The sequence below is a fragment of the Alligator mississippiensis genome, chromosome 2 (genome assembly GCF_030867095.1).
Source record: "Alligator mississippiensis isolate rAllMis1 chromosome 2, rAllMis1, whole genome shotgun sequence".
Taxonomy (NCBI): domain Eukaryota; kingdom Metazoa; phylum Chordata; order Crocodylia; family Alligatoridae; genus Alligator; species Alligator mississippiensis.
Genome location: NC_081825.1, coordinates 226,932,279 through 226,958,677, shown reverse-complemented (window position 1 = coordinate 226,958,677; position 26,399 = coordinate 226,932,279). Strand labels below are relative to the sequence as shown.

General features: G+C 46.0%; 1 protein-coding gene and 1 long non-coding RNA gene across 4 annotated transcripts in view; one reads left to right on the top strand and one right to left on the bottom strand.

Annotated features, from left to right (window-relative positions):
* Positions 1 to 26,399, bottom strand: part of CREB3L1 (cAMP responsive element binding protein 3 like 1) — a 68,395-nt gene that overhangs the window by 6,186 nt on the left and 35,810 nt on the right. For 2 of the 3 annotated variants that reach the window (XM_059722813.1, XM_059722812.1), the window contains exons 2-10: positions 18,660 to 18,888; positions 12,945 to 13,105; positions 11,487 to 11,582; positions 10,984 to 11,062; positions 8,525 to 8,682; positions 7,723 to 7,872; positions 6,911 to 6,969; positions 4,158 to 4,226; positions 1,524 to 1,623 (exon numbers count right to left, since the gene is read on the bottom strand). In XM_059722813.1, the coding sequence (XP_059578796.1) occupies positions 1,524 to 1,623; positions 4,158 to 4,226; positions 6,911 to 6,969; positions 7,723 to 7,872; positions 8,525 to 8,682; positions 10,984 to 11,062; positions 11,487 to 11,582; positions 12,945 to 13,105; positions 18,660 to 18,888 (1,101 nt within the window). The remainder of the gene's footprint in view (positions 1 to 1,523; positions 1,624 to 4,157; positions 4,227 to 6,910; positions 6,970 to 7,722; positions 7,873 to 8,524; positions 8,683 to 10,983; positions 11,063 to 11,486; positions 11,583 to 12,944; positions 13,106 to 18,659; positions 18,889 to 26,399) is intronic. The other variant, XM_059722814.1, reaches the window with a different exon arrangement.
* On the top strand, positions 2,955 to 23,595 carry LOC132248752 (uncharacterized). The gene is made up of 2 exons (XR_009460124.1): positions 2,955 to 3,175; positions 21,439 to 23,595. It is a non-coding gene; the product is annotated as an uncharacterized LOC132248752 (long non-coding RNA).

Below are 26,399 nucleotides of genomic sequence, written 5' to 3'. Positions count from 1 at the left end.
GAGACATTCAAAAAGCCTTTGAGAAAATCCTTCACAAGTATGTCTTCAGACAGCTGCTATCTACTTTCAGAAGATGGGAGGTAAGTTCTAACACTTTCAATGAGGCAAAACAGAGACTAAGAATATAGAGTCAACTTCCATGATGGCTAAAGTTTACAAGTGGGGTGCCTTCAACTTTCATATGAAAGCCAGTATTACTTAATATGTCAATAATCTGCAAAACAGGGAGGTAACAATTAGTTTGATTAGTCAAAACTAGATATGACCATGAGGAATTACAGAGGGATTTAACAAAGTTAGATGAATAGGCAGCACAGCAGCAGATTACATTCGTTGTTGACAACCACAAGTTATATGCAGTAGAGTGGAAAGAATACTTTGAACTATTCACACATCTTGTCATGTTAAAAATTAACTATAACTGTATTATTGGGAGAGCTCAATGACACTTGCATTCGATGTGCAATGGTTAACAAAAAGCAAACAAAATGTTTGCCTGAAGAATGAGATAAAGTATAATGCTGGAAACATTATAATACCATTGTATAAAAGGAATGGTGTCCCCTCACCTGGAAAACTGCTCAGTTCTGGTTACCCTCTCTCAAAAAAGAAACAGAAGATGGAGGGGGGTTCACAGGGAAGTGATAAGAGGTATAGTGAGACTTTCATAGGACAGGAGATTAAACTAACCAGTGCTAGCCTTTTTCAGAGAGGAGACAAAGAACTAGATTTAAGTAATGAACAGTGCAGAGAGGGTGAAGCAAATATTCCAGCTGAACCTCTCTCATAACACCAGAACAAAGGGGAATTCAATGACATTCAGAGGCAAGAGATTTAAATCTGCTTAAAAGAAATGTTGAGGTTTTTTTTAAAAAAAACAAACAAAAAACAACAACACAGCCCTGAGACAACATGTAGGACTCATTGCCACAAGTTCTCCATGTGGCTAAGCATTTAGCAGGATTTATAGAAAGGATTAGATGTTTATGCACAATGGGAGGATCTATAAAGAATTTGGGATTAAAACTGAATTACTGACATAAACCTTCTTGCTTTGGCCCCTGCCTCAACCTCTAGCTGAGGGGGGTTCAGAAGAAACTTCCACAGTAAGCAGTTGATTTTAATAACTGCCCAGTGCAGGGCTTCTTGCACTGCCTCTTAAGCATCCAGAATTGGCTACTGTAGGACAAGATATACTGGGCTAGATGGACCCTGGTCTAATCTGGAAGGGCTGTACTTTTATTGGGCCTCCAAGGTGGAAAGAGGCTCTTCTGGGCATCAAAAAAGATAATGATAATCCCTAGAGAAGATGTGTGCAGGTAAGTTTTCCTTTCTATTCCATGGAAGTAAATAAGCCTAAACAACTCCTCGCCCTGTTGGACACGTGCACAGACTCCATTAGTTGGAGAGAGTTGCTTCAAGCAGCAAAGCATGCAAAACAGAACAGCCCCTGGTGTCTCTAGGAAGGGAATGATGGGCAAGGAAGCATGGTCAATAGGGAATGGAGGACACAAAACACATACCATTAGGCAGGTCCCTGTCTGTGTAGAAGCCATTTTATAAGGTCTGGAGACCTTCCCAGCCACCAGAGCCTGGAGCTTCTGTAACTGCTGGAGCAGAGTCCTAGGACAAAAAAATAACCAAAAAGAATAGAATAATGCTAAGGCATGGATCACTGAGGGAAACGAGACTCTGGCTCCACTATGCACCATAGCTTTGCCCTGGATAAGAAGTGCTCCCCCCATGCTCTCAAACCTCCCGCCAGATGGGCCTAGGGAGCAGACAAAAAGTGAAAGAGAGCAGCAGAGAAAATGGTACTGATGGGACTGGGGGGCAGGATACTTCTCATGGTGCCACCTTTGCTCCTCTGCTTTACCCTTTTCTTCACACAGTCAGGTTAAGTGAGACCCTTCTACATCCAAAGTCAGAAACAGACTGCAGGCCGGGTCACCCAACTGGGTTCAGTACCCAGGGCGAGATGCACATTCCAGATCCTCACTCACTTCCCAGTGTGCATCAGGCTGAAGGGAAAGAGGGTAGGGAGGATTTTTTTTTCTTTTTTTTTTAAAGATCATGTTTCAGCTTCTTTTTTGGCAAGGACAGCAAAGGCTGTAGCCAAGCACAAGCATAGAGCTGAACTGCGCAAATATTTTTTTTTCCCTAGCCACACTGGCTGGGACACAATAGGTTCTCTCTTTCCTGTTGAAAACTACCACACACTCGCAGAGTCTTTACTACCCCTTGCCGCAGGCAGAACCCTTTGCTGGTCTGCAAAAGAGATCTGGGGTGGGCTTCTGATCCTGCATCTTGGGCTTTGTAGCCAGGAGAACCCAGCTTTCCTTTGTGCCAACTGCCCACTTCTTTTTCTTCAGGACTATTGCCAGCTCTTGTGATATTATGGCAAGTCTTGTGATAGTTGATGTTTTTCATAAAGTCCCAGGGCCTGGATTCAGGTAATTACAAAACAATCTCAGATTTCATCCGGGGGGGGGGGGGGGGGGCTGTTTCAGTAAGTTTCTAGTCCTCACAGCTGTGGACCAAAGCCAAATATGGTGGCCCCCCCAAGGCTCAGAAACCACAAAGCAAATATTAAAAGAATTCTGTGTTTCTCATTTTGCAAAGTATTAAGATTTTTAGGCCAGTCCCATGATTTGGAGGGGGGTGGGGGGAGTGTTGACTCATGATTTTTGAATGCCTGGGGATGACAGTGCTGCCCTTAAGTCCTGGCTGTTTCTCTCCAAAAAGGGAGGAACAGAGGAACAAGCTGCAGCTTATCTCATGTCCGGCAGGTGGCAGGCCTAGCCAGCCCACTGGCTTGCAGAAGTTAAAAAGGCATTTGACTGACATCTCTGAGGTCTCCAGAGAGCAGCTTCTGGCCTGGAAGCTGGAGTCAAGGCCTCAGCATCAGGGGAATAGAGACAAAGAGCCTGACATAAGATCAGAGTGAGGGCACGGAGGCCAATAGCTCCTGGCCAGCTCCAGCTGTGTGATAAGGTCAAGTGGAGATGTGGGTTTGGACAATAGGGTCAATGACAGCAGTCTCCTCACTTTGGCAGAAGGCCCACTGTTCAAAGGAATCTCCGTGGATGCCTCTGTGGCCAGAGGGTATGTGCGCACATGGGGCCAGAACAGAGACCTGCGAAAGGGCTTCCTTCCCACTCACCTCCAGCTTAGGGTAAGTCCCAATACTGATACTGCATCAGCTGTACCACAACTACACAGGAAAGAAGGCAGCACTCTTCCAAATGCTATTTACCACTGCTTTTGTGTGGGGATGCATCTTCCCTGCTAGCTTCACAGGATACAAATTCCCAGAGTGGAGAGGCTGCCAGCACTGAATAGTAGGACCTCATGCTCTCCAGATTTTCAGCTAAGGGAGCCAGAGGCCTGTTTTGGGGCTTAGAGAAGAGACTCACGGAGTCTGAGAGCAGTGTCAATGCGACTAGAAAAGAGCTCCTTTACTCTCAGGTGCGGGGAGCAGCAAGACTGCCATTGGTGCTAACCAAGAAGAGAGCTCCCACAGGCTGGAGAGACAGCAGTGCTGCAATGGTGCCAGATAGAGGGAGCTGCTTTAGGCCAGGTGGCAATTGGGAGCTGTGCTCAGGTCAGATGAGGAGCGAGAGGTTCCAAAGTCTGCCCTGTCACATTGTCCATTCAGCTCTTTCTCCAGGGGAAATCCAAAGCTGGCATTGTACGTACCTTGCCTCCTATTCCTCCCTTGGACTGTATCACTGAACAGCACGCTCCGCTTAAGAGGACGGGGGAAGGGAGATGCAAGATGGGTGTCATGCCTGCAGGGGCCCTCCCACATGGGAGCTGCCTTGGAGATCCCAGGCAGAGTGGAGGGGTCTGAATGGCAGTCTAAGTCCAGAAAAAGGCTCAAAACAAATGGGGAGAGGCAGGAAGGGAGCATGGAGAGCTCCCCCCTCCCTCTCAGCCCACGGTCCCTGCCGGGCTGTCCCAACACAAACATTCCAAGCCTGCTCACTAACCAAACCCAGCTGACTTACAGCTGCCACTGGAGGGAAACCAGGACCTGCTGAGCAGCCCAAGAGCTGCCAAAAATTGGGGGAGGGCTGCCTTGCCTTCCCAAAGCTCTCCTGTCCTCTCTTCCCAGCAACCCCACTCCAGCCAGGACTTGGGTCAGGGTCTCTCACCTGTTTGCATTTTCTAAGGTCTCTACTTTTTTCCAGAGTTCATTGTTCTCCGATGTGTAAGTCTCAACCCTGCAAAGATAAAATCCCAAGCCAGATAGTTATGAGCGGCAGACCAAATGGGCAAAAACTGCACCTCCTCCACTGCTGCCTGGACCCTGAACAGCCTATGGCCCACATGTTCCCTGAAGCTGTGCTCTCAATTCAGAACAGCTTGGCTACATTTGATCCTAAGAGCTGGGGGCAGGAGTCAGAACAAAAATTGAATTCATGTTATTTAGAAAATGTCCAGTAATTCCCCTTCCCCCCCCTGGGGGCTTCTTTCTGGCTCTAAAATAAGTAGAAGGCAGGGTAGATTTGCACTTTACAGACTGACCAAAGTAGCCAATAGACCCAAGGTACGTCTATATAACAGCCTGTGGTACAGTGTGGAGATACTCAAGCTAGGTGCAAACAAACTAGCTCAGGTACCAGAGCACTTTAGCTGCGGTGGCAAGAAGCTGCATGCAGGCTAGTGTACCCTCATCTCATCTCATTTACAGCTAGCTCACATATCTCTATAGTACACTGCAATCTGCAGTGCAAACACCCACAATCAGAGGAAGAGACCCTTCCTGAAAGTGCCCAAGTCATCAATGCTCTAATCACCTGTAGGACATTTTGGAACAAACACAATGACACAAAAGCATCTCTTACATCATCAGCAACTTCTGCCCCCAGTACTTGTGAAACAAGACCAGAGGACCTTCTGCGAGAAGAGCTCTGGCCTCTTGACCATGTGAACTGAAGGAGCGTCTGCCATAGTTGCTAGCAGTATTAGGAGAACCACAAGCTCGTATGTTTGAGCAGCTTGGATCCTAGTCCTTAGATGGCAATGGAGAGTCTGCATAGCCTCTTTTTTCCTTCAATTTCTTTATTTTTATTGTAACATGGGGAAAGCATTCAGCAAAGGTACAGGACATAGGGGAAGGAAAATTACTCCAGAAAGAACAATGGTCATGGACAAGACCCTGATAATACAGGCTTTCCAACACATGCAACCATGCAAAATGATTTTACCCAGTCTATGAACAATCTATGTAGTGAATAAATTGTGCTTTTAATGGAACACCTCCTGGTTGAATGTTTTAGGTTCAGAGCATGGACTTTGTGCAAGCTGCCAGTGATGGAAACTAATGTCAATAAAATGTTTCAGTTACTATTTTTAATTACAGTGAATACTGGTTTTAGTTGTCATTTAAACCCCACATACCTTGCAACCTAAATATCACAACAAGAGCTGCTAGTTATGTCAGCACCAATTCACACACAGACACCAAGACTGAGAAAGGGGAATGAACTTGACCAGCCAGGACAGAAAGACCCTTCCACCAATGTAAATAAAGAGAGCAACCACCTTGCTGGAAGTGACAGAGTCTTCTCCATGTGGGTTGCCAACCGCCAGAGGGCAATATGATCACACACCCTTAGTTGATATATTATATAAGCACATGAAAGCTTTAAGGTGAAACCCACTCATCTGTTTTCAGTGTGCATTTCTCCCCACTTAGACAAAACAAGCAAATAGCAACACAGGGTAAAAAGTTAATTAGGGTCTCAAAAATCTTTCTATTTTCCTGATCTCCAGTCAGGTCATTAACTGGTAGTGTTAACAACATGGGGGAAGGATGAGATATTTTTTTAAATATATAGTCCTTCAGTTGGAGCTCAGCAGACAGATCCCTGTGCTTGGGAGAGGTCCAGCAAGGGAGGTACAAGAGGCTGTTCTGCATGGATCTGATTGTAGAATTGGGGCCCTCAATTATTTCTTCCCTGAGAGTGTATCATTATGTTACAATCCATTGATCTTGTCATTGCAAGACAAAAGCTGAGGGTTGGGAGGGGAAGTGGTATTCTTCTAGCTCCTATTTTAAGAAGGAAACCCAAGCTCTAGCTCAAGAACTTTAGGAAACAAACTCAGCTTTAGCTTTTTCCTTACTATCAGGAACTTTGAGTCATTGTCTGAACAAACAGGACAAGCAGGGTGCAACTAAAATGGCTTTGGTCCCATGCCATCCTCCATGTGGAAACTAGGAGCAACTTCTAGCAGGGACAGATTAGTCTCACCAAACATACTACCTACACTATGGGCCTTAAAGCTCTACCAACAGAACAAGGCAGCTGGAAGGAAGTGAATTTAAGGAGGAATCAAGCACAAGGGTATGACAGGATGTCTGTGGACAAATAGGGAACACATATCAAATGTTTGCTAAGAAACAGATACTAGCTTTGGGAAGTGACCAAACACCAGTGCAGAAAATAGCATTTCCAATCTCGTTTTACAGTATTCAATGATTAATTGGCCCCAAACATAAACATACATTTCTAAAACACCTACAAGAGCTGTGTGCACTGAGGATGCACTGCTGTCAAGCAAGCCATCATCAAGACAAGGCTGTGCTCTAAGCCACAGGAAAGAAAGGAGGCATTGGAACCCCTGACACTTTGACCACATGTTTAACTTAACAGTTCTTGTAAAACAGCACTCTTAAAGCCAGCCCAAACATGGCAGTGCCTTTGCTACTGTAAGCCGTAGTATTTTAGATCACCTCTGTACAATACTGAGAAAGCAAGAGAAGAAGCTTTGAAGCTGACAGCCATCTTTTGGTTCAATGTAGACAAAATATTTTTGACTGAACTGTGGAGGGGCTTTAGAGCAGGGAAGGTATGGAGGCCACCCCTGCTTAGATGCTTAAGAGGGACGAGAAGACACTTACTTTTTCTCTAGACACTCCACATATTCCTTCTTTTTTCTGCGACTCTCCTGAGCAGAGATCTGGAAGATGAAGGGAAAAAGATACATGAATCAGCACCAGGAGCCTGAAAACATCTCCCCATCCTCCCATTCTTGCTAGATGGGCAGTTTCATTTGTTCAAAAGTCAAGTGGGCAGTCATCTTCCAAAATGTCATTCCTCCTAGGCTCCTGGCCACAAAACAGGAAGGAAAAAAAACAAGAAGGGGACACCTGGTATGAAGCCTCTTTTGCAATGTGCCTTAACCCTTTCTAAAGTGTCCCTTGGGGTCTCTCAGAAACCAGCTGAGTCATGCAGCTAGGTGATGGAGCTGTCTGGAAAATGCCTTGCCCTAGACCTCTTCTGCATCACAACCACTGACTAATCCATGCTGTGGGGGCTCGTCATCTCCCCCTGGGAATCCTGCTAACGTGGGAGTCTAAGCAAATCTCACCGCCTGTCTCTTGTCCTTATTGTGCATAGGATCACAGTCTCATAGGGAAAGGACCTGAAGGGCCAGCTAGGCCAACTTCATCTACCATTGGTTGCTCCCATGGCACCAGTCAAAAGCAGGCGTCCTTTGTGCTAAATGCTGTAAATGGAAATATGTTTTATGAGCCCCAAAGAGCTTATAATTTGATTTGAAAAGAGATACAACAAGCAAGTGCAGCAAAATCTAGGGAGAGTAGGCAAAGGCAACAGGAATAACAGGGTCCTGAACTAACACTGAGACTAGCTATGGCATATGCTCAATGTAATGTTCAACTACATAGTTAAGATACAAGTGAATATGAACCTTGTTCTTGATTTTCCTCCTGACCCTCTTCAGTGCTTTCTCCTCTGCTTTGGTCAGGGGCAACTTGGTTGGGATGGGGTAGCCCTCAGCAATCAGGGTGCGTTTTTCCTCCTCGGTCAAGAGCAGGGGACCTGAAGTCCCTTGTAATTTCTGAAACACACAAGCAGAAGTTATCAGTGCATCCAGGGCATCAGCAAGGATCTGTGCACTTCATGGGTGTCCACTGCCACCACCAGAACCCTGCACCCTGGCTACCCTCCCAGACCTTTGCAGCCACTTGACTCCAGTGACCCAACTTCCTGTTGCCTCCCACTCAGCATAGCAAGACATCAGCTTCCCACAGGTGAGCCTGGCCACAAGCTATCATTTACTTTAGGAAATGTGGTAGTACATGAAAAAGGGCATACATATGCCTCCTGTGGGAATTTTCAGTTATTCCTTTACCAGGAACTCCCTTAAGTATTCTGGAGTGACCTTGATGTTCCCAAAAGCAAGAGAGCAACATAACACCAGCTAGAGCAAAACATTAATTTGCAGGTGACACAAAAGTCTTCATCTCTCAGTGATAGATCCCAGAGCTGAGCCACAAACCTTCTATGCCACCTTGCTTATTTCTGACTTGCTGATTCACTTCAGTCCTGACTTGGAGCTCCCCTGTTTCATTACTAGGCCTAAGCAGAAATGACTAACAGTAAAACTAACTTAACTCCTTGACTTTCTGCCAAAGGGAGTTGAGTAGTTCCCTATGAGCCCAAAGAAGCATGGGGAGAAATTGTATCTTGGTGACATTCTGGTTCCTTACATGTGGTGCTGTGAGGAGAGGAGAGGAGGAGATTGCAGTAGAAGAACGAGCAGCTGGCCGGACTGGGCTGGAGGGAGGCAGGGACTGTGGACTCTGGGATCCATCACTGTCACTGCCATGGCTGCTGGGGGGAGTTGGAGGCATCTGCACCAAGTCATCTAGTGGGATATAAGGACAGCATATGAGTTGCAAATATCAGTCTTCTGCAAATGAGTTTGGAGCAGCACCAGGAAAAGGCACTTTCACGAGAGAGGACTGAAGGAAGAAAGTAGTGCCTATAAGCGATTGGGGTATGGCCAAGGGCAATCTGGCTGAGGCTCAGTTCAGGAAAGACAGAGGTAATATTGGCAGCTTCCAAGAAACAACCAACCCCAATACAAAAAGCCCATTCTTCCTTTTTGCACTTTAAGAGTCTATGGAAGCCAGGACAGCTCCTGGATGCCCAGGGAGTGCCTACAGCCAAATCACATTTTTTAACTGTTTCTGAGACAAAAGAGTGACTTTGCTAAGATTATCCATACTTCACAGTTTGGAGATTACACTACTGTGAAGGGGGCTTTCTATGGAGCTAGAGAAAAATGTAGCAGCCCCTTGGTAACCCTTTTAAAACTGAGAGACAGCATAACACAATCACTCCACAGTCTGTATTGGCTGCCAATAGGTTTCCTGCTGGAATTCAAGGTGTTAGATTTTAACCTTTATGCTGGAAAGCCAGCTACTTTCAAGCATGTCCTCTGATTGTCCAGCTTGAGACAGTCCAAGACAGCAATCATTTCAAATTTCAGTCCCAGAGGGTTTGGTTTATGGAAACTTCAGCAATATCTTTGACATAGGAGGGCTGAAGTTTTACTCAGCATAGACATCAGAGCTGACATCCCACTGATTTAAAAGAAAGGAAGCTGTTGGCTTTGAATTCCCTGTGAGAGGCTTGAGACTGGATTTAATATCACCTCAGCTTGTATTTGCTAACATTCTGGCTATAATGAAAGGCCCACTATTTTTTTTCCATGGACACCTGGACATCTAAGGAAGAATCAGGTTGATGAGATGTGATCTGTCACTGCAAACAAAGAAGCACATTTTATTGGCATTCTTGTGGGTACCCCATTTGGTGGCTGTCAGGTGCAATGGTATAAATTAGTGTGAATTGCCCACACCTTAGAATAAATGCTAAATATTCTGAATATATCCATGCGTACACATATGTATTCACCCCTTCTCCTCCATGCTGAGCTGCCAGACTGTATTTCTGATGTCACTCACCTTCTGGAGCCAGTGGGCAGTTTTTCAAAGAGAAATTTAAAATAGGTAGCATCATAATTTAAATCCCTTCTAAATCATTTCCCTCACCCCAGTTTTTGTTACCAAAAGACTTGTGTGGTAGATTCCAAGGGAAATTTCTTAGAAAGATCTTGGCAATACATAGGGCCCAAGGCATAAGAAGTGGCATTAAAAAAAACCTGCCTGAAAATGCATTTCATGCCAAATTAGGAAGGGTAGAATACAGAGAACTGCCAGGTGCTTTACTACTGTTAGGAAGTTTGCCAACATACTGAGGAGCTTTACAAGGTTCTCAGATACCACAATGACAGGCCTGATACAAGAAGAAAATAAAAAAACAAAATCTGTTCTGTGCAGCTGCAGTAGCTCAATGTACCTTCCACTGTGCATTTCACATGCCAAAAGTGCTGCTGGAGAACTTTCCCTAAAGCTCCCCAGGCACTTGCACACTTGCCATGCTTGAAAATGTTTATAGTCCAGCATTAACAGTTAAAATTTAACACCTTGAATTCCAACAGGAAACCTACTAGCAGACAGTGCAGACAGTGGAGCAATTGTGTTATACTGTCTCTCAGTTTTGCAAGGGTTATCAAGGGGCTGCTGCAAGCATGCCAACCAGCCATCAGGTGCTAGAGAACTACCTCAGCTCTGGATGAGGATGTGGACCCCCACTTCTGCAAGCCTCACTGTACTTGGAAGTGGTCATAGCTGTGTATCTGTAGGTAGAGTCCTTGTTCTTAATAGCACCTTAATTGTGTATTTACATACTTTCAGCTGCTGGAGTTTCTTTCAGACTGAAGTTTGAAATTCCTGACTTTGGAATGGTTGCTTCTGGATAAATCCAAGGTCCCTGTAAGGATTTTAAGTGCTTGGCATTTTCAGGTATATTTGCAACTGTGGCATTGTTTCTTCTTGTTGTGTGAACAATTCTGCATGGGACAGTTTGTACATGCAATAATTCTATCTGGGTGCCAATCACCTAGAACACCTGTGCAATCCTGCATTAAGATGTGCATGGCTCTATGCTGACCCACCTCAGCCAGCCCTGCTGTTATTCCATGTGTTAGGCACTGCACCTGGATGCTACTGTGTGTACTTATGTGCATGGCTAGGAGCAACCTATACCTGGGGAATACCTGACTAGAGTGAGCGTCAGCAAGTGGATTATATTGTCTTACCTGCAGGTACATTTAGAAGCTGGTTCACCTCCTTGGGCTCAGCTTTGATCACAGGTGGTGGAATAATTTCTATAGAAGCCTATGAAAAAACAAAAATATACAGTTGCCTCAGCCTCTCTTTTCCACTTCCCTTCCCTACCATTCACAAACCACCATCATGAGCACTGACTGCAGCCATACTTCCATAACCCTCTGCTCTGCCCTGTTCCACACCTGAGTCCTGGAACCTAACTCCCCAGCTTTCTTGCAGAACTGAAGGCAGGCATGTTGGCAGCCAAAAAAATTGTGCATAGTCCTGCTCTCTATCTCTGTGCAAAACAGAATGCAGAGAAGTGTATTCTGTGAGGGCAGGGAAGTAATGCACAGCCATGCTTCTCTAGCCCTTGCATAACCCCTCCAAAATAGAGGACTGTATTCTCCCGTGCCATTACTTTACCTTTCAACCCAGAAAGCATTATTTGAACTGCCCTCCTGAAGAAGAGGATAGCCTCTCTTTGATCTACCTTAATCAGAGCTGGGAGTATTTTTTCAGGCTTTGTAGAAACAGAGTGAAACTTCTCCTGCTTAGGACTTTCTCCAGGACCACTGAACAGCTGTTTCTGATCAAATGAGATTAAGAGTTAACACCAAGAGCACTTTGTTCCCAGCTCGGCTGAACTACCCCTCTGCTCCCAGCCTCCCTTCCTCCAAGCTACCACAGGCTAGAGAGTTTTTTTACACTGAACAGGCGCACTGAAAACTACCCCAGACTCTACAAATAGTTGAGGAAGGGCTCTGGGTACTGCTGACAAGCACACAGAATGGATCTGCACGTGAAGGCACAGCAAGTTCAAGCTGTGTAAATAATGATGGAATCGTGTGCACATTTTTGGCTCAAAAGGTTGATTAGTTTCATAGAATCATTTTAAAGGGAAGACGTTGACCATGAGCAGTGACCCCCACAGAAGCCTGACTGTATCTGATGGGCTGCAAGACACATGGCAGCTCAACTAAATGAGAGACCAGACAAACCTACCAGGGCCAAAGAGACCAGGATGGCATTGGGGAAAAACTGAGTGCCTCAGCTACACCCAGGATCTCGTGGGTACAAGTGGTCTCAGGGTGCTGATAAGAAACAAAAATCTGAAAAATTTAGAAGTGAGCAAGAGGTTTGGTTCCTCAGTTCTTGCAAATTAATTTAATAATACTTAACCCTTAGTGCATGGGGTCCTCCTGAATCCTCCCAAACAAAAACAATCAGAACCATGAAGAAGGATCATTATCTACATTGCACAGCTTGGAAAAGCAAGAGGTGGTGTGTTAGACCAAGGCCCAGGCATACTAAACAGTGACAAGTCTATGCTAGAGATGGGACTGAACCCAGGAGTACCAGGCTCCTATTCAGTCCACTAGCAAATGCTGCCTTCCTTGAATGTATCTAATTCAAGGAACTCCATTTAAAAATTCCCTGGCATATTGGTATCCCCATCTGAGAAAAACAAACCAAGGAAGGCTCAAGAAATACCAGCAGATTAGAAGGAAAGGGCCTTCCAGCAACCTGCAATGCAAGTGAAGGACTAGAAGACTCTGACTTAGACTCAAATTAGTGTCCCTGAGGCAAACACAGATGGTTAAGAGATCAAAGTCAACTGTACTGGAGACAGATAGATCTTACAGTGCTTCCACAGTCAGTCACATTGCACTTCAGATAGGAATGAAATCAGTTTAACACTGAACCCAAGTCAGCTTTAATTGCTATTTCAAGTGGGCAAATTCCCTGTGCTGAAATATTTGGGTATCAAACTCGGCATTACCATCATCCTCCTGTCCAATCTTAATGACCTAAAACAGATCCTAAAGTCAAGCTGAAAATTGAAATCATCTGTGGCCACAATGCTGGAGATAAAGTCAGAAGTTGTATTTTGGACGTTTCAGTTGTCAGATGCATTTGCAGGCATGTACTGTGAGTAAATCAGGCTCACCTCCTCAGGAGCTGGTAGTCTCTGCAGCGGGTTGAGGTTCAGCACGGGCACCGAACTGGCTGCAAGCTGGGACTCGGAAAGTTCTGGGACCAGGTTCTGTTCCTGCTTTACCATGATGGAGCACAGCTTGTGTCCTAAGGACCACACTCCACTTTCCAGATCTGAAACAAGCACAACACGCATCTCAAACCTCATGAAATTTCAGCAGTGACAGAACAAAGAAAGGGACCCCAAAAGCCTTTACCCTACCAGAGAAGGGTCCCCTTCCAGTGGGGAGAGGAGATGTGAATGTATGCCTTATGCAGTAAGCTCTTTTGTCAGCCGTACCACTTTGCAAGCATGCACATGCTTTCAAGGTTTAAGACAGCAGGGCATTAACACTGCCCTAGGATAATGCCAGTACACAAGCTCATCCCCCAGTCTGAGGCAGACAAGAGTTTGCCTTTGAAGTATATATATCTCTAAATTTCATCCACCCATAATGTCAAGTAAGATTCTCACAGAGCTGCTTCTGTCTGGTGACAGACTGCATTTGGCTCCAGAGGCAAGATGACACTCACCATATGGTACTGGCTCTTGGGAGCTTGTTGCAACAAATATATACTTCATTATGAAGAAGTTCAAGGTAGGTCCAAAAACAGAGCCCACCAGGTGATTAGCAAAGAAGGGGCTGGCTCCACCACACAAGCAGAAATTGCTTCTATACATTGTCCACATGACCAAGCTCTGGAAAGGCTGGGAGTTGCTTAAGTCTCTTGGGTGGCAAAAGCCAGCAGTGCGTGGACACCCTAGCCTGAAGCTTTTCTTGGAGTGGCCCTTTCTTCTGGGAGTTTAAGATCAGCCTTTTGCTTCAATGTATTTTACCTACATGCCTTCTGTTCAAAGTGGATTTGAATCCAGTGTCTGGCACTGTTTGTAGAGCAGGGAAAAGGAACCATTCAAATCCACCACGTGTGAAGACAGTATCTCAGGAACTGTGGGGCTCATGCCTCCAGCTTGTCACAACGTGCAGGAGAGAATACAGCCCCTAACATGCAGTGAAGGCTTCTGAAATGCAGTCCAGAACCGTTGTTATCAGAGCAGTCATTCTTTGCTTTGGTCCCACGGGACTGCACAGAACAATGGGCAGAGAGGGACTTTGTCTCTCTTACTGGAACAAGGATGCCAAACTGGCCCACTTGGCTTCCTAGCTATTTCTGTTTCCATATTCATCAAAACAGAACAGCTGATGAGTATTCCTTAATGCGCATACCCAGTGCCACAGGCATGGATGGTGCTCTGCTGGTAATAAAGAGTGATTTCCTGTCTGAGGCATCTAGCAAGGTGAGACAGTGTAATAGGATGGGGATGTATGTAGTGGATAGGCCCTGTGCTGCACTTTTCCACAAGGTTGAAGTTTCACCCATGGTGTTTTCATTTCCATGAATATCTCAAAACTGGGATCCTGATTGTGGCTACTTCCCTCAGGTTCTCCCCAAGTGCTATCTTCCTCTCCTCCTCCAGGCAGAAGCATGCTGTAGTTTTCAACATAGAGGGAATTAGAAAAGGAAGCACTTAGGAACACCGAATGGGTTTGCCTGTGCACTGCCCTCCATGCATGGGGCTAGGGTGAGGACAGTTAAGGGAATACAAGATCCTAGGAGCTGGGACTAAATCGAGAAGAGATAATGATCAACTTGGATCAAGTGAAGAAGCAAAGCCGTTAGAACTGAGAGCTGCTTGGACTCCACTCTGAAGTTGTGGTCTCAACTTTCCTGCTTCTCAGGCACCACAGCCTGCCAAGAAGCTACTCTGTACTTGGCCTGGGTCCAATATCCTCCTCCCTAATCCCCTTTCCTTCCCTTCCTCTGCTATCTGAACATGAGAAATTCATTGGCACTGCCATACAAATTACTCTAAGTGTCATCAGTTAGTGTCCTAGTTGGCTCTAAGCATGAAGCCAGATCCTGGCCTGCTGCCCTAACCCTAGATGCTCTCTGGCAGCAAACAGGACCTGCAAAGGAGATACAACACCTCAGGGGACTGCTCCTCTAGCACAGGACCAGAGTATGCAGCCCTTAACCTCCCCTTCTTGAATCCCCCTGGCTTGGGGCATGCCAGGGGCAGAAATGGAGTAGGAGAATCCTCTACATAGAAATAAGAAGTTTGCCACAAGTCAGAACATAAGTCACTTATGCTGGGGACTGCAGCAGCACCCGACAGTCAGAATGAAGGTGTTGCAGAGGTGGCTTACAGCCTCCTTTATCCAAACACCTCTTAGGCTACACCTTCTGCACTGTTCCACCTGAGAGGTACAGACTAGCTTGTGGTTTGTGCCCATGCACAATGGAGTTAGACTCTGGTCCTAATTATAGCAGCTGTCTGTGCCAGTGGCCTATGCTATTTTCCTGTAACTGGTTTGGCCTACTCTTAGTATGCTGCATAGCCAGGACTCCTTCACTGTTCCCGTGTAACCAATTTTGGCTAGTCCACCTTCCTTTTTGGCTTTCACTGCCTCTGGGCTGCTTTAAAGGTGTATCCTGTGCGCTTGGTCCTCTGCTGACGAACTCTGAGGATAGCTGCTTAGAATTTCCCAGAATCCACCAATGCAGACATGATTAAACAGCTTTGTAGGTATGCATGTACACCAGGGGTGGGCAAACTACAGCCCACGGGCCAGACATGGCCTGCCAGGCCATTCTATCTGGCCTGCGGGACCCCTAAAAACTTTAAAAAATTAATATTTATCTGCCCCTGGCTGCCTGTCATGCAGCCTTCAATAGCTTGCCAAAACTCAGTAAGTGGCCCTCCACCCGAAATAATTGCCCACCCCACTTAATGTACACCCACATATATGTGTTGGCAGGAAAGCTGCTGTGTGTTAAGGAGACCAAGTCACAGCTTGAACTGTAAACGTAGATGGGTCCTTTATTTTGAATGGTGGGGGAAGGAGGGGACATACTTAGCCAGAAATGTCAGTGTCCAACAAATTCGGACAAACCTTGCCTTTCTCCTGATCACATCCTGCTGTGTGACCATGCTACTGGCAAGCTTTAAATTTCCTTTCTATATGAGGAGCAGAAACCCCTCTGCCTGGGAGTGGTCTGCTGGACTTTTCACCAATGTAAGGCAAGGAGAGCAAGCAAGGGGTTCTCTTTGTCTAGACACATTAGGCCCTATCTCTCCATACAACCCAGGCAGCAGACACCCAAACAAGCACAAACTGTCCTTCATTCCCCCCCACACCCATGCACATTCTAACCCTCTCTTTTTCCCACCCTCCAAAATATAGTAGGAGAGAGATCGAGTTATAGACTTAGAGATAAACAGGCCTACAGGGATCATTAAAAGGGAATGATCAGAAGGCATTTTCCATGGATGCATCTATATTCCACATCCTCGGAGGACACGTCAAATACATAGATAATCTATAAACACTGCAGATAGGACTGCATCCTGCTCTGTGCAAGATGCCAGGAGATGGCCTCAACAGTCTTTTCCAGATATTTTGTTCATACTCAAATATTTGGAATGCATGTGCAGTAAAAAAAACAGATCAACACACACAGATACCAGAAATTCATTGCTGCTCTGGAGGTGGGGAGGGGAGTGAAGGGAAATTAGGGAGAAGGAGGAGATATTAAGTGTACCGTCTTCTTTTCCCTTTATTCTTTGTCCTCCAGAACCGCAGATTCTGGCAGGAAACTATCTGCACAGCCCACTCTGCATAGCAACAGTGGACCCACTAGTTTCTATCCAGGCCTACACCCTTTTCTCCGGAAACCTACAGCCTACCACTGTTATGGAATCGTGCCTGTATACACTGGTCTGCAGAACTGAAGTCTGGGACTTAGAACGGGAGGTCCCTGTCTATATCAACAAACCATTAGCCATGTGAAAAGCAAAAGCATGACACAACCTCCTGTTCCTGAGACTGAAAAGCAATCTGGACCTCCCAACCTAACACAGTAGGAGGGTGGTAATTTTGGAAGGGGCAGGATTCCGAAGTTTTAAATGACAGCAGAGAAGCTAAGAGAAAGGGGGTGTGCAACATGCCTCGGTCAGCTCTACCATGAGTTGAATAGCGCTGCAAGCAGAGAAGGCATGGTTAACCCTGACTGATATTAAAGTCATTCATGGGCACTACATTTTAAGCACTGGACTGTTAAATACAATGTAGAGTGATAGGTCTGAAGGGACAGGGCCAAGGACAAGTGCATGTGAAAACTGTGCACTCTAAACATTGTCAGAATAGATGCAATTTATAACTGAACTAATCCCAGGCTGGTATACCACTTAAGTCCCACTTCAGCTCAACTGGTATGAGTGGGACTCATATGCTGCATATTATGGTAGCGCTCCGCACTATGGAGAAACTCTCCCTTAGAAAAGACTCAATCCTGTCCAAGAGAACTTGCAATCTAAGCAGAGAGATGCCAAGATCTGGGAAAAGGTGGCAGTGGTTAAGGTGATGTGTATAGCAGAAACCAGTCCCTGTGTTAGCAACTTGTCTGTTTAGATTTGTATTTTGCTGCACCCCACATCTCTATCCTGTTTGTCTGTAACCCCATTATCGCAGTCTTTCTCCTCTGTCTCATTTTATTTACTTACTCATGTGTGCACATATAAAGTACAAGTGTGTTATCCATATGCTCACACCTTCTGGGCTTTTGCTAGTTGCTCAAAAATACCTGCTCCTGATGAGTACTCCTGTGTGCTAGTGTTAAAGTCCAGGCAGTAACAGTAAATATTTGACTGTAAAACATTTTACAGTTAAGGAATAGCATTTGGGCCTGACATGTGGACCCTCCAGTGCATTGAGTTACTTGTTCTGAATTCAAAGCTGTTGACTGTGCAGTTTACAAGGAGCAGAGGCAGCAAATAGCAGTTTCTCTTCTCCTCTCTTAGTGTTTATATTACAGAGGAGGGACAATTTCTGGTCACACTGGGGAAACCTCTATCCCAGGCCTCACTCTTGGTAAAAGGAACATCTTTCTTCTTCTGTATATACTGAATCTGTGCCATAGTTTTTTCAGGCAGTCTGATGTCCATCAGCTGCTAGGACACCCACACCGTGCCACAAATTACAGGACTCTCTGCTAGGATTGCTCTAAAAATATCCAACCATCATAAATTATCTTGAAATGAATTGTTTTAAAAATAGGCTTTGAAATGACTGTTCCTCTGTCTCCTGCTAAGCCATCTGCTGGTAAGGAAGCCATTTAGCTTTCCACATGCACCAACTCTGGCAGCAGGCAGGGACTCATGCTCCCTATACTCAGGCCAAGCCTCTCTACCAGCTGCCAAACATGGACCTAAATCTAGTGCATCCATACCCAATCTAGCAAGGTCCTATGGCACTGTTGCCAATAGTTTACCAGGACCACACAAAGCACTATGCCACAGAGAATAATCAGCAGTGTGAGTAATGTTAAATGCTGAAAATGAGCAATTATTATGTTAGAACAGAAAATGAGAAGAAAATAAAGGCCATGTTCACAGTGATGGATCAGATTTATCCAGAGAGCAGGTGCTGTGATGTCAAAGAAGCAGGCAGCATCCTTATGCATGGGAACCCACCCTGGGCTGGGCAGGCAGTGCCTCTGTGCAGTAGAGCACATGCCATGGAAGCAGACAATGTCTCTCCTAGCAAACATCAGCTCTTATACCATAGCTGGGTCATAGCATATATGTTTCTGGAACACTGTGATGTGCATATGGGTCTCCCAAGCTCACCATTAGCATTATCTTCAGTCTTGACAGGCATGAGGGGACTTTGGGGGGCAGAGTCTCCACTGAGTGAGTAGCTGTGCTCTGCCTGGATGCCAGGAGTGGGAGGGTCCAGGTCCATGTCCAGCAGAGGATTCTTTTCAACCAGCATTGGATCATCAAAGAAACTGCTGAAGAGTTCATTGGAAAAATCCTCCATGTTCTCAGAGAAGTGATCCAGGTTTTCAGAGAAATGCTGAGAAGGAACCAAAGGAAAGGGAATGTTATTGTGCACTCCAGTAGGAACTAAAGAGCTGTCTACTGAGCTGAGATCCATAATGCAATAACAACATTGAGTGATAAATAATAATTTCTGGCTTGTATCATTTGTTATAGCTAAATAAATATTGCCTTTTCATTTACAAGGAAAGAACCCAAATGCTCACTAACATATCTGACTTGTTATCTTCCCCATACCTACTCATCTAATCACTTAAAATATACTCATCTCTTTCTAATCCATTTATACTAATCTATCAATCTGAATCAGGTTTTAAATCACACTCTTACATTGATATCTAGTAGAACAAAAGAGCTCAAGGAAAACCTGTGTGATAATAAAATACAAGTGCAGCTGAAAGTGATGTGCTTCAGAGCCTGTACTTACTGGCATAAATTTTCCCATGTGCTCTGCAAGTAGCAGATAGGCACTCTGATACCCCAATGGATAGCAAAACCAACCACTGATTTCTATCAGAGAAAAATGGGCTTGATCAACATAACAGGAAGCCCCCTCCTGCTGTATTTAATTTCCTTTAGGATTTCCCAGCCCCTCTGTGTGCCATGTGAGAATGTCCCCAGGCTAGATAATGCCTATGAAATTCTGCTCCCTCTATGAAGTTTAAACACCACCCGTGGCCTGTTAACAACAAACACTAATCGTTTCAGTAGCAGCCAATAAATCTGAAAGCTGCTGCTGCGCCTGAATTCCCGATCCCCTTGAGAACCTGTTTCTCCTGAGACAGATCCTCCTATTTAGAAGTCAAATCACTAACTTTTCCACTTGATACAATAAAGTGCTGGTTGGCAAAGGAGAAAAATGCTGGTAACCAGCTGAAAAGTTATACCAATTGTTAGCAGACTGAAGTTTCTGGCACAGGGAGAGGAAAGAAAAGACAGATATATTCAAGAGACTACATTACATAGATGATCTTAAAAGATCTTAAAAGGGCTGACTGAAGTCAGGAGAAAGCAAGAGAATTCAGGAGTAGCTGGGGAGGGGAGAAGCAGTGTGAGTGTGTGTGTCTGTGTATCTGACAGAGAGAGAGAGAGAGAGAGAAAGAGAGAACCCGAACGCTGGAATGAGAGCATAAATTACAGACTTATGAGCACCATGCAGAGGTGGCCAAAACTCTGCAGCTCTAGGGGGGGCCGTGTACCAGAAAGAGCCTGGGAGAGTACAGATTTCTATTCAAAGTTCATTCCTTTTCCGACAGCAAGGATGAGGGAGGAGTTGACCAGGGGACCCCGGATACCAGAGCCTGCTAGTTCCTGTTCCAATAAGAAGGTGTGTTTGTTTTACTTTAGCACATTGTCATTCTGTAAATAGAGGACTGGCAATGAGAAAGTCAAGGAGGGGTTGGGAGAGCAGCCCGCTGTGGCTGGACAACCTCAGAGACAGGTAGTTAGCTGTGTTAGTTTGAAGTCAAGCAGAAGGCAGGGTAGATTTGCCCCTTATAGACAAGGGGTGTCAAAGTGGATGAGTGACATGGGGCCAGTCCATGGGCCCCTCCTCCAGTCACTTGATCCTGCAGCTGTTCCAGCTGGTTTGGCACCTGTAGTGAAGGGGGAGGGCATAAGCGAAGGGGTCTGTGGACTAGATCTGGCCTGCAGACTGGTCTCACACCACAGGCGTGTGCTGTGCCCCACATAGGTCTAATCAGATCCAGGGGCAGCATTGGGGCCCCACATAGGTCTAATCAGATCCAGGGGCAGCATTGGGGCCTGGATGGTGGGGCTCTGCAGGCCAGATCTGGCCCACAGGTTGTATATTTGACATCCCTATACTAACAACACCCCTGTTATAAACTAATTAAAGTGTCTGTGTATTCCTTTCTTTTCACATCCTTGTGCCAAGGTATTTAGCAGAATTTGTAGATTTGTCAGACTCTGACAGGGCCACAAAGTAAGCACTTCTGCTATGGTTTCAAACTTGCAATCTCTGGGCTGTCAACTGCGCCTTAGCATATGCATCACCCCAGCCTTGCATGTGTACATGCATATACATATATTAATGTATGTGTGTGTATGTATATATATATAGAGGGGGGGAATGAGAGAGAGAGAAAGAGAAAGCACAAACCTTCCTGAGCAGAAACACACTTCATCAGAGGCTCTGAAAGGATGTGAAGAAAGCAGAAAGCTTCAGCTCATGGAAGTGTGTGATATATGGATATATAAGTGTGTGTGTATACATATATACGCTTTGGTTAGTTGATAAAGTGCAAATTTGTCAGGGATGCTGATCAGGCAGGCCCAGCCTGAGCCAAGTACTGCAGCAGCCACACCTGGATTAAGCCTCAGCTAATGACTTCTGCCCCTGTTTAGCAGCAGCGAACCTCCTGACTGGCTGCTGGGAGCACCACCTATCCATTTAGCACCAGCTGGGGCCATGGGTCTGCTGTGGCAAGCCTCCTGGATCCTTTAGCTCCTGACCCTGTTTTTTGGCTTATTTCTAGACTTGGACTTCAGATTTCCCTGAGATTCTGTTTCCTGGCTCCTGACCCTGGTTTGGCTCTATTTTCAGACTTTATCCTGTGGATTGCCTCTTGGATTGGTACTCAGCACCTGACCCCTGGATCCTGACCCTGGATTGTGTTGTGGACTCTTCTTCTCGATTTCCTTCTGGCTTTGGTATATGGTTCCTGCCCTTTGACCCAGTCCCAGACCCTCAGTGGCCTAATCATTAGACCAGACCGGCTACACCCCAGTCCCTTATAGCTTGACTGACATCCCTACAGACACAGCTAGGAGCACTCCTGCAGCAGGATGCTACCTTGCAAGGCTGTTCTCTCCTGCCACATCATGAACCCAAGATGCCTCTCCCTGGTAAGAGCAACAGACCACCAGGGAAGTTTCAGGGCTTCACTAATCCATACAGGCTCTTGTTTGTCACAGCCCCAAACGTATCCCACTGAGTGGGCCCAAACTAGACTCTTAATTAGCCTCCTAACCAGAAAGACCCTGCTGTAGGCATCTCCCCTACTGGAGATCTCTAGCCCTCTCCTTGATAACCATGAGGACTCTGTAAAGGCCATGAAGATCCCTTTTGGTAACCCTTACTTGAGGTGCTCAGTGAAAATGGCTCTTCAGACCCTTACCCAGGGGCTGCAATCGTTGTCCACCCATACATCTGAGTTCTGATGTTTGGTGGCAAAGACCCAGTAGAATGAAGCAGCACAGTGGTACCAGTTCTGTCAGGGGCTGATTGAGGAGGTTAAAGGTGAGCTTGCATGAATCAAGTTGCCTCAGGATCTAGGAACCCTTGTTGATATATGCATTGACATTGACCTCCAGCTAATTGAGTAGTGCCTGGAAAAGAGCCATTCCTCTCAGAAATGCCAGATCTTCACCTCCCCTCAGTCAGCAGCTACAGGATATCACTGTCAAACCAAACCTGCACCAGTGGCAGAGGAGCAGCCAGAACCCATGGAAGTGGACACAACAAGGACCCACGCGTCGTTGGGGGAAAAAGAGCAATGGTGAACAAAGGGCCAATGTTTATACTGGGGGGAGGAGTCAGTCGCTGGGTAAATCAGTGTTCAGATCAGCACAGGGTACCTGCCTCAATCTCAGCATTCTCTTCTATGCCCCCCTGGGAGGCTACAGCCCTCCCCACTCTAGTTTCCCCTCCAGCTTTCCCACCCAACTATGAAAACCAATGGTGGACCCAGGAGCCTCCAATAATTTTATGGATGCAGACTCCCAGTTCAGTGGTCCCAGTGCTGGGATCCACCTGACCTGGTGGAATCAAGTGAAGGGCCTCTTCTGTCACTGGGACCAGTCTCCCATGAGGTTGCTCTGCTTATTGCAACCATATAGAGACATCAGGAGAAGTTCCAGTTTGGGCTTATCAGATCCTCTCATTACCCAGTTATCCTGGGCACCCCTTGGCTTGTGTTGCATGACTGCATGGTGCACTGGCAAGCCAGAGAAATTTCCTTTAACTCTCTTTACTATGGGAGAATTGTTTGCCCTCAGGGGAGCTGCACTCTTTTCCTGACAATCCTGAGCCTCAAGGGTTCCCTGATTCTCCACCTGAATGTGTCCAACCCTCTAAAGTGGGGGAAGCCAGTGCAGTGCCTGGCTACAGTGGTAATTCCAGAAAAGTATCAAGACCTGGCAGATGTTTTTGATGAAAAGAAGGCAGACATCCTCCCGCCTCATAGACCCTGCAGTTGCCCCACTGATCCGAAACCAGGGGCTGAAGTTCCTTCGGGCTCCATTTATACTTTCTCAGAGCCACAGCTACACATGTTCTGGGAGTACATTCAGGAGAGCTTAAACAAAGGGCTTCTCTGCCCCTTAAAATCCCCAGCAGGAGCCCCAATCTTTTTTGTCCTTAAGAAGGATGGGTCCCTCAGCCCCTGTGTTGATTATAGAGCTCTAAATGGGATAACTATCTGCAGCTGCTATCCACTGCCTGTGATGAATAAGCTTTTTGAGCAGCTCTGACAGGCCCAGCTTTTTTTCCAAATTAGACTTCTGTGGGGCTTATGATCTTGTCTGTATATAGGAAGGGAATGAATGGAAAAGGGCTTTCCAGACTTGGAATGGGCATTTTGAATATCTGGTCATGCCCTTTGGCTCTGTAATGCCCGTGCTGCATTTCAGCATTTTGTCAATGACATTTTTAGGGACATACTGGAATAGTTTGTTATAATACACCTGGATGGCATTCTGATCTTCTCCAATGACCCAATACATCATACACAACATATGCACTGAGTTTTACAGAGGCCCTAAGAGAGTCAGTTCTATGTCAATTCAGAAAAGTACAAGTTTGATAAAACAACAGTTGAAGTTTTAGAATACATTATCTCCTCCAGAGGCCTGACCATGGACCCCTGCAAAGTATCTGCAATCTCTGACTGGGCTGCCCCACAAGATGTGGAGTCCAATGGTTCCTGGGATGCACTATTTTTTATAAGCATTTTATAAAGTGGTTCTCCCACTTGACATCCTCACTCACTAGTCTCCTCAAGAAGGAGATGCTATTTAATTGGTCACAGGAAGATAAGGAAGTTTTTGAAACACTCAAGAAGGCATTCACCTCTGCACCCATCCTAGTGCATCCTGACCTTGCAAAACCATTTATGGTTGAAGCAGATTCTTCCAGTTGTGTCATAGGGGCTATTCTATCCCAGGACCCAGACACTCCAAAGTGACAACATTCCTGTGCATTCTACTCTTGGACCCTAACACCCTTGAAGAGGAACTACAACATTTGGGATCAAGAGGTGCTTGCCATTAAGGCAGCTTTGGAAGAGTGGTGATATCTCCTAAAGGAGCCCTCCACCCCATCCAGGTAATAACAGACAACAAAAATCCGGAATACCTCCAGATCACTTGGAAGCTGAATGGCCCCCAAGTCCACTGGTCAGTATTCTTCTTCTGCTTTGATTTTGTGGTCACTTACCACTCAGGAACTAAGAATCAGAGAGCAGATGGCTTGTTCTGAAAAGATGAACTCTGGGTACCCAGACCACCATCCTTTTCCACCATGCTTCAGTCTAAGAACTTTATTTCAGGCACTGCTCCACATAACCTGTCCTCACTGATTCAATCAGCCCTTGCAGAGGATCCATTTGCCAGGGGGCTGTGCCAGGAAGCAGGCTAATCCAGACCCAGTTTTCAGTGGTGTAATGGGTTCCTATTTTTCCAACAGCACCTTTATATTCCCAAAGGCCCACTGAGACCCTGAATATGTAAGCTTTGCCATGACACCACACCCACCAGCCATTTTGGCTACTCCAAAACACAAGTATTAGTCTCTTGACAGTTCTGGTGACCTTGAATGAACTTTGACATTAAACAATATGTTTGCTCTTGTGCCATGTGTGCCCAAAACAAGAAGCTCCAGATCAAACTAGTTGGACTTCTTCAGATGTTACCCACTCACTTGTTGCCTTGCTCTATGGTTTCCATGGATTTTATTGTGGACCATCTGTGCTCCATGGGCTGCTCTATGCTCTTGGTGGTGGTTGACCTGTTGACTAAGATGGCCTACTTTGTGAGACAGCACAACTCTTCCTGGAACACATTTTCCAGCTCCACAAATGTCCCACTCAAGTGCTTTCAGACTGTGACCCCCATTTCATCTCATATTTCTGGCATGAATTCCACAAGGCTCTGGGTATAGAACCCTTTCATTCCTCAGCATAACACGCCCAAACCAATGGGCAGATAGAGCAAGTGAGCCAAACCCTCAAACAGTATCTCAGATGTTTCTGGAACTACCACCAAGACAACTGGGGAACTCTGCTCCCTTTGGCAGGGTTTGCTTATAATAACGTCTTCCATGCATCCACACTCCAGACTCTATTTTTTGCTAATTATGGGTTCCACCCCTCAGTTTCATCCAACACTCTCTGCCTTCCCCCAAGTTCCAGTGGTAGAAGACCTCATCACATACCTCCAGCAGGTACAACAAGAACTGAAGGACCACCTGGATCCCACCAAGGCCACATACAAGCACTGGACTGACCAAAACTGTCAGCCTAGCCCCACTATTCTGGTGGGTAATAAGGTATGGCTTCTAAAAACATCCAGCCTGCAAGGCCATCAACAAGTTAGTCCATCAATATCTCAGTCCTTTTGCAGTTGTGGAACAAATCAACCTTGTCATGTATAAACTCAGTCTGCCAGCAACATCGAAGGTGCACCCCGTTTTTCACAGCTTCGTCCTCAAACCCTATACTGAAGACCCTTATTCCTGACTGTGGGACCCCTCCCCTACACAATAGTTGAAGGGCATAAAGAATATATCATCAGACAGATTTTAGACTCCAAGCAAGTCCAGAGGAAGCTCCACTATCTAGTGGACTGGAAGGGATGCTGTCCTAAAGAATAGTCTCAGGAACTGGCCAACTATGTCCATGCTCTGGAACTAGTGAAGGCTTTCCATCTTGAGCACCCAGGAAAGCCTGGACCTGGGCCACATGGAAGATGACCTGGAGGAGTGGGGTAGAGGGGCACTGTTAGGGACACCGATCAGGCAGATCAGCTTGGGCAAAGTATCTCAGCAGCCACACCTGTAGTAAGCCTCAGCTAATGTCTTCTGCCCCAGTTTAGGAGAAGTAAGCATCCTGGTTGGGTGCTGTGAGTATCCATTTAGCACCATGGGTTTGCAGGCCAGTCAACAGTTCTGCTGTGGCAAATCTCTGGCTTCCTGTGCTCTGGTTCTCCTGGCTCCAGACCCTGGTTTGACTGTTTTGGGATTTCACCCTGTGGAATACATCTTGGATTGGTACTTGGCATCTGACCCCAGGATCCTGATCCTGGACTATGCTGTAGACTCTACTTCTGATTTCCCTCTGGCTTTGGTATATGGGTCCTGTCCTTTGACCTAGCCCCAGGCCCTGCTTTCCCTTGATGACCTATTAGGCCAGATCGCCTATGCCCCAGTCCCTTACAAAATCTACCTTGTCTGGACCACCCCAGCTAGATCACTGAGAGGATAATGAGTGCAGATGGGAAAAAGGGCAT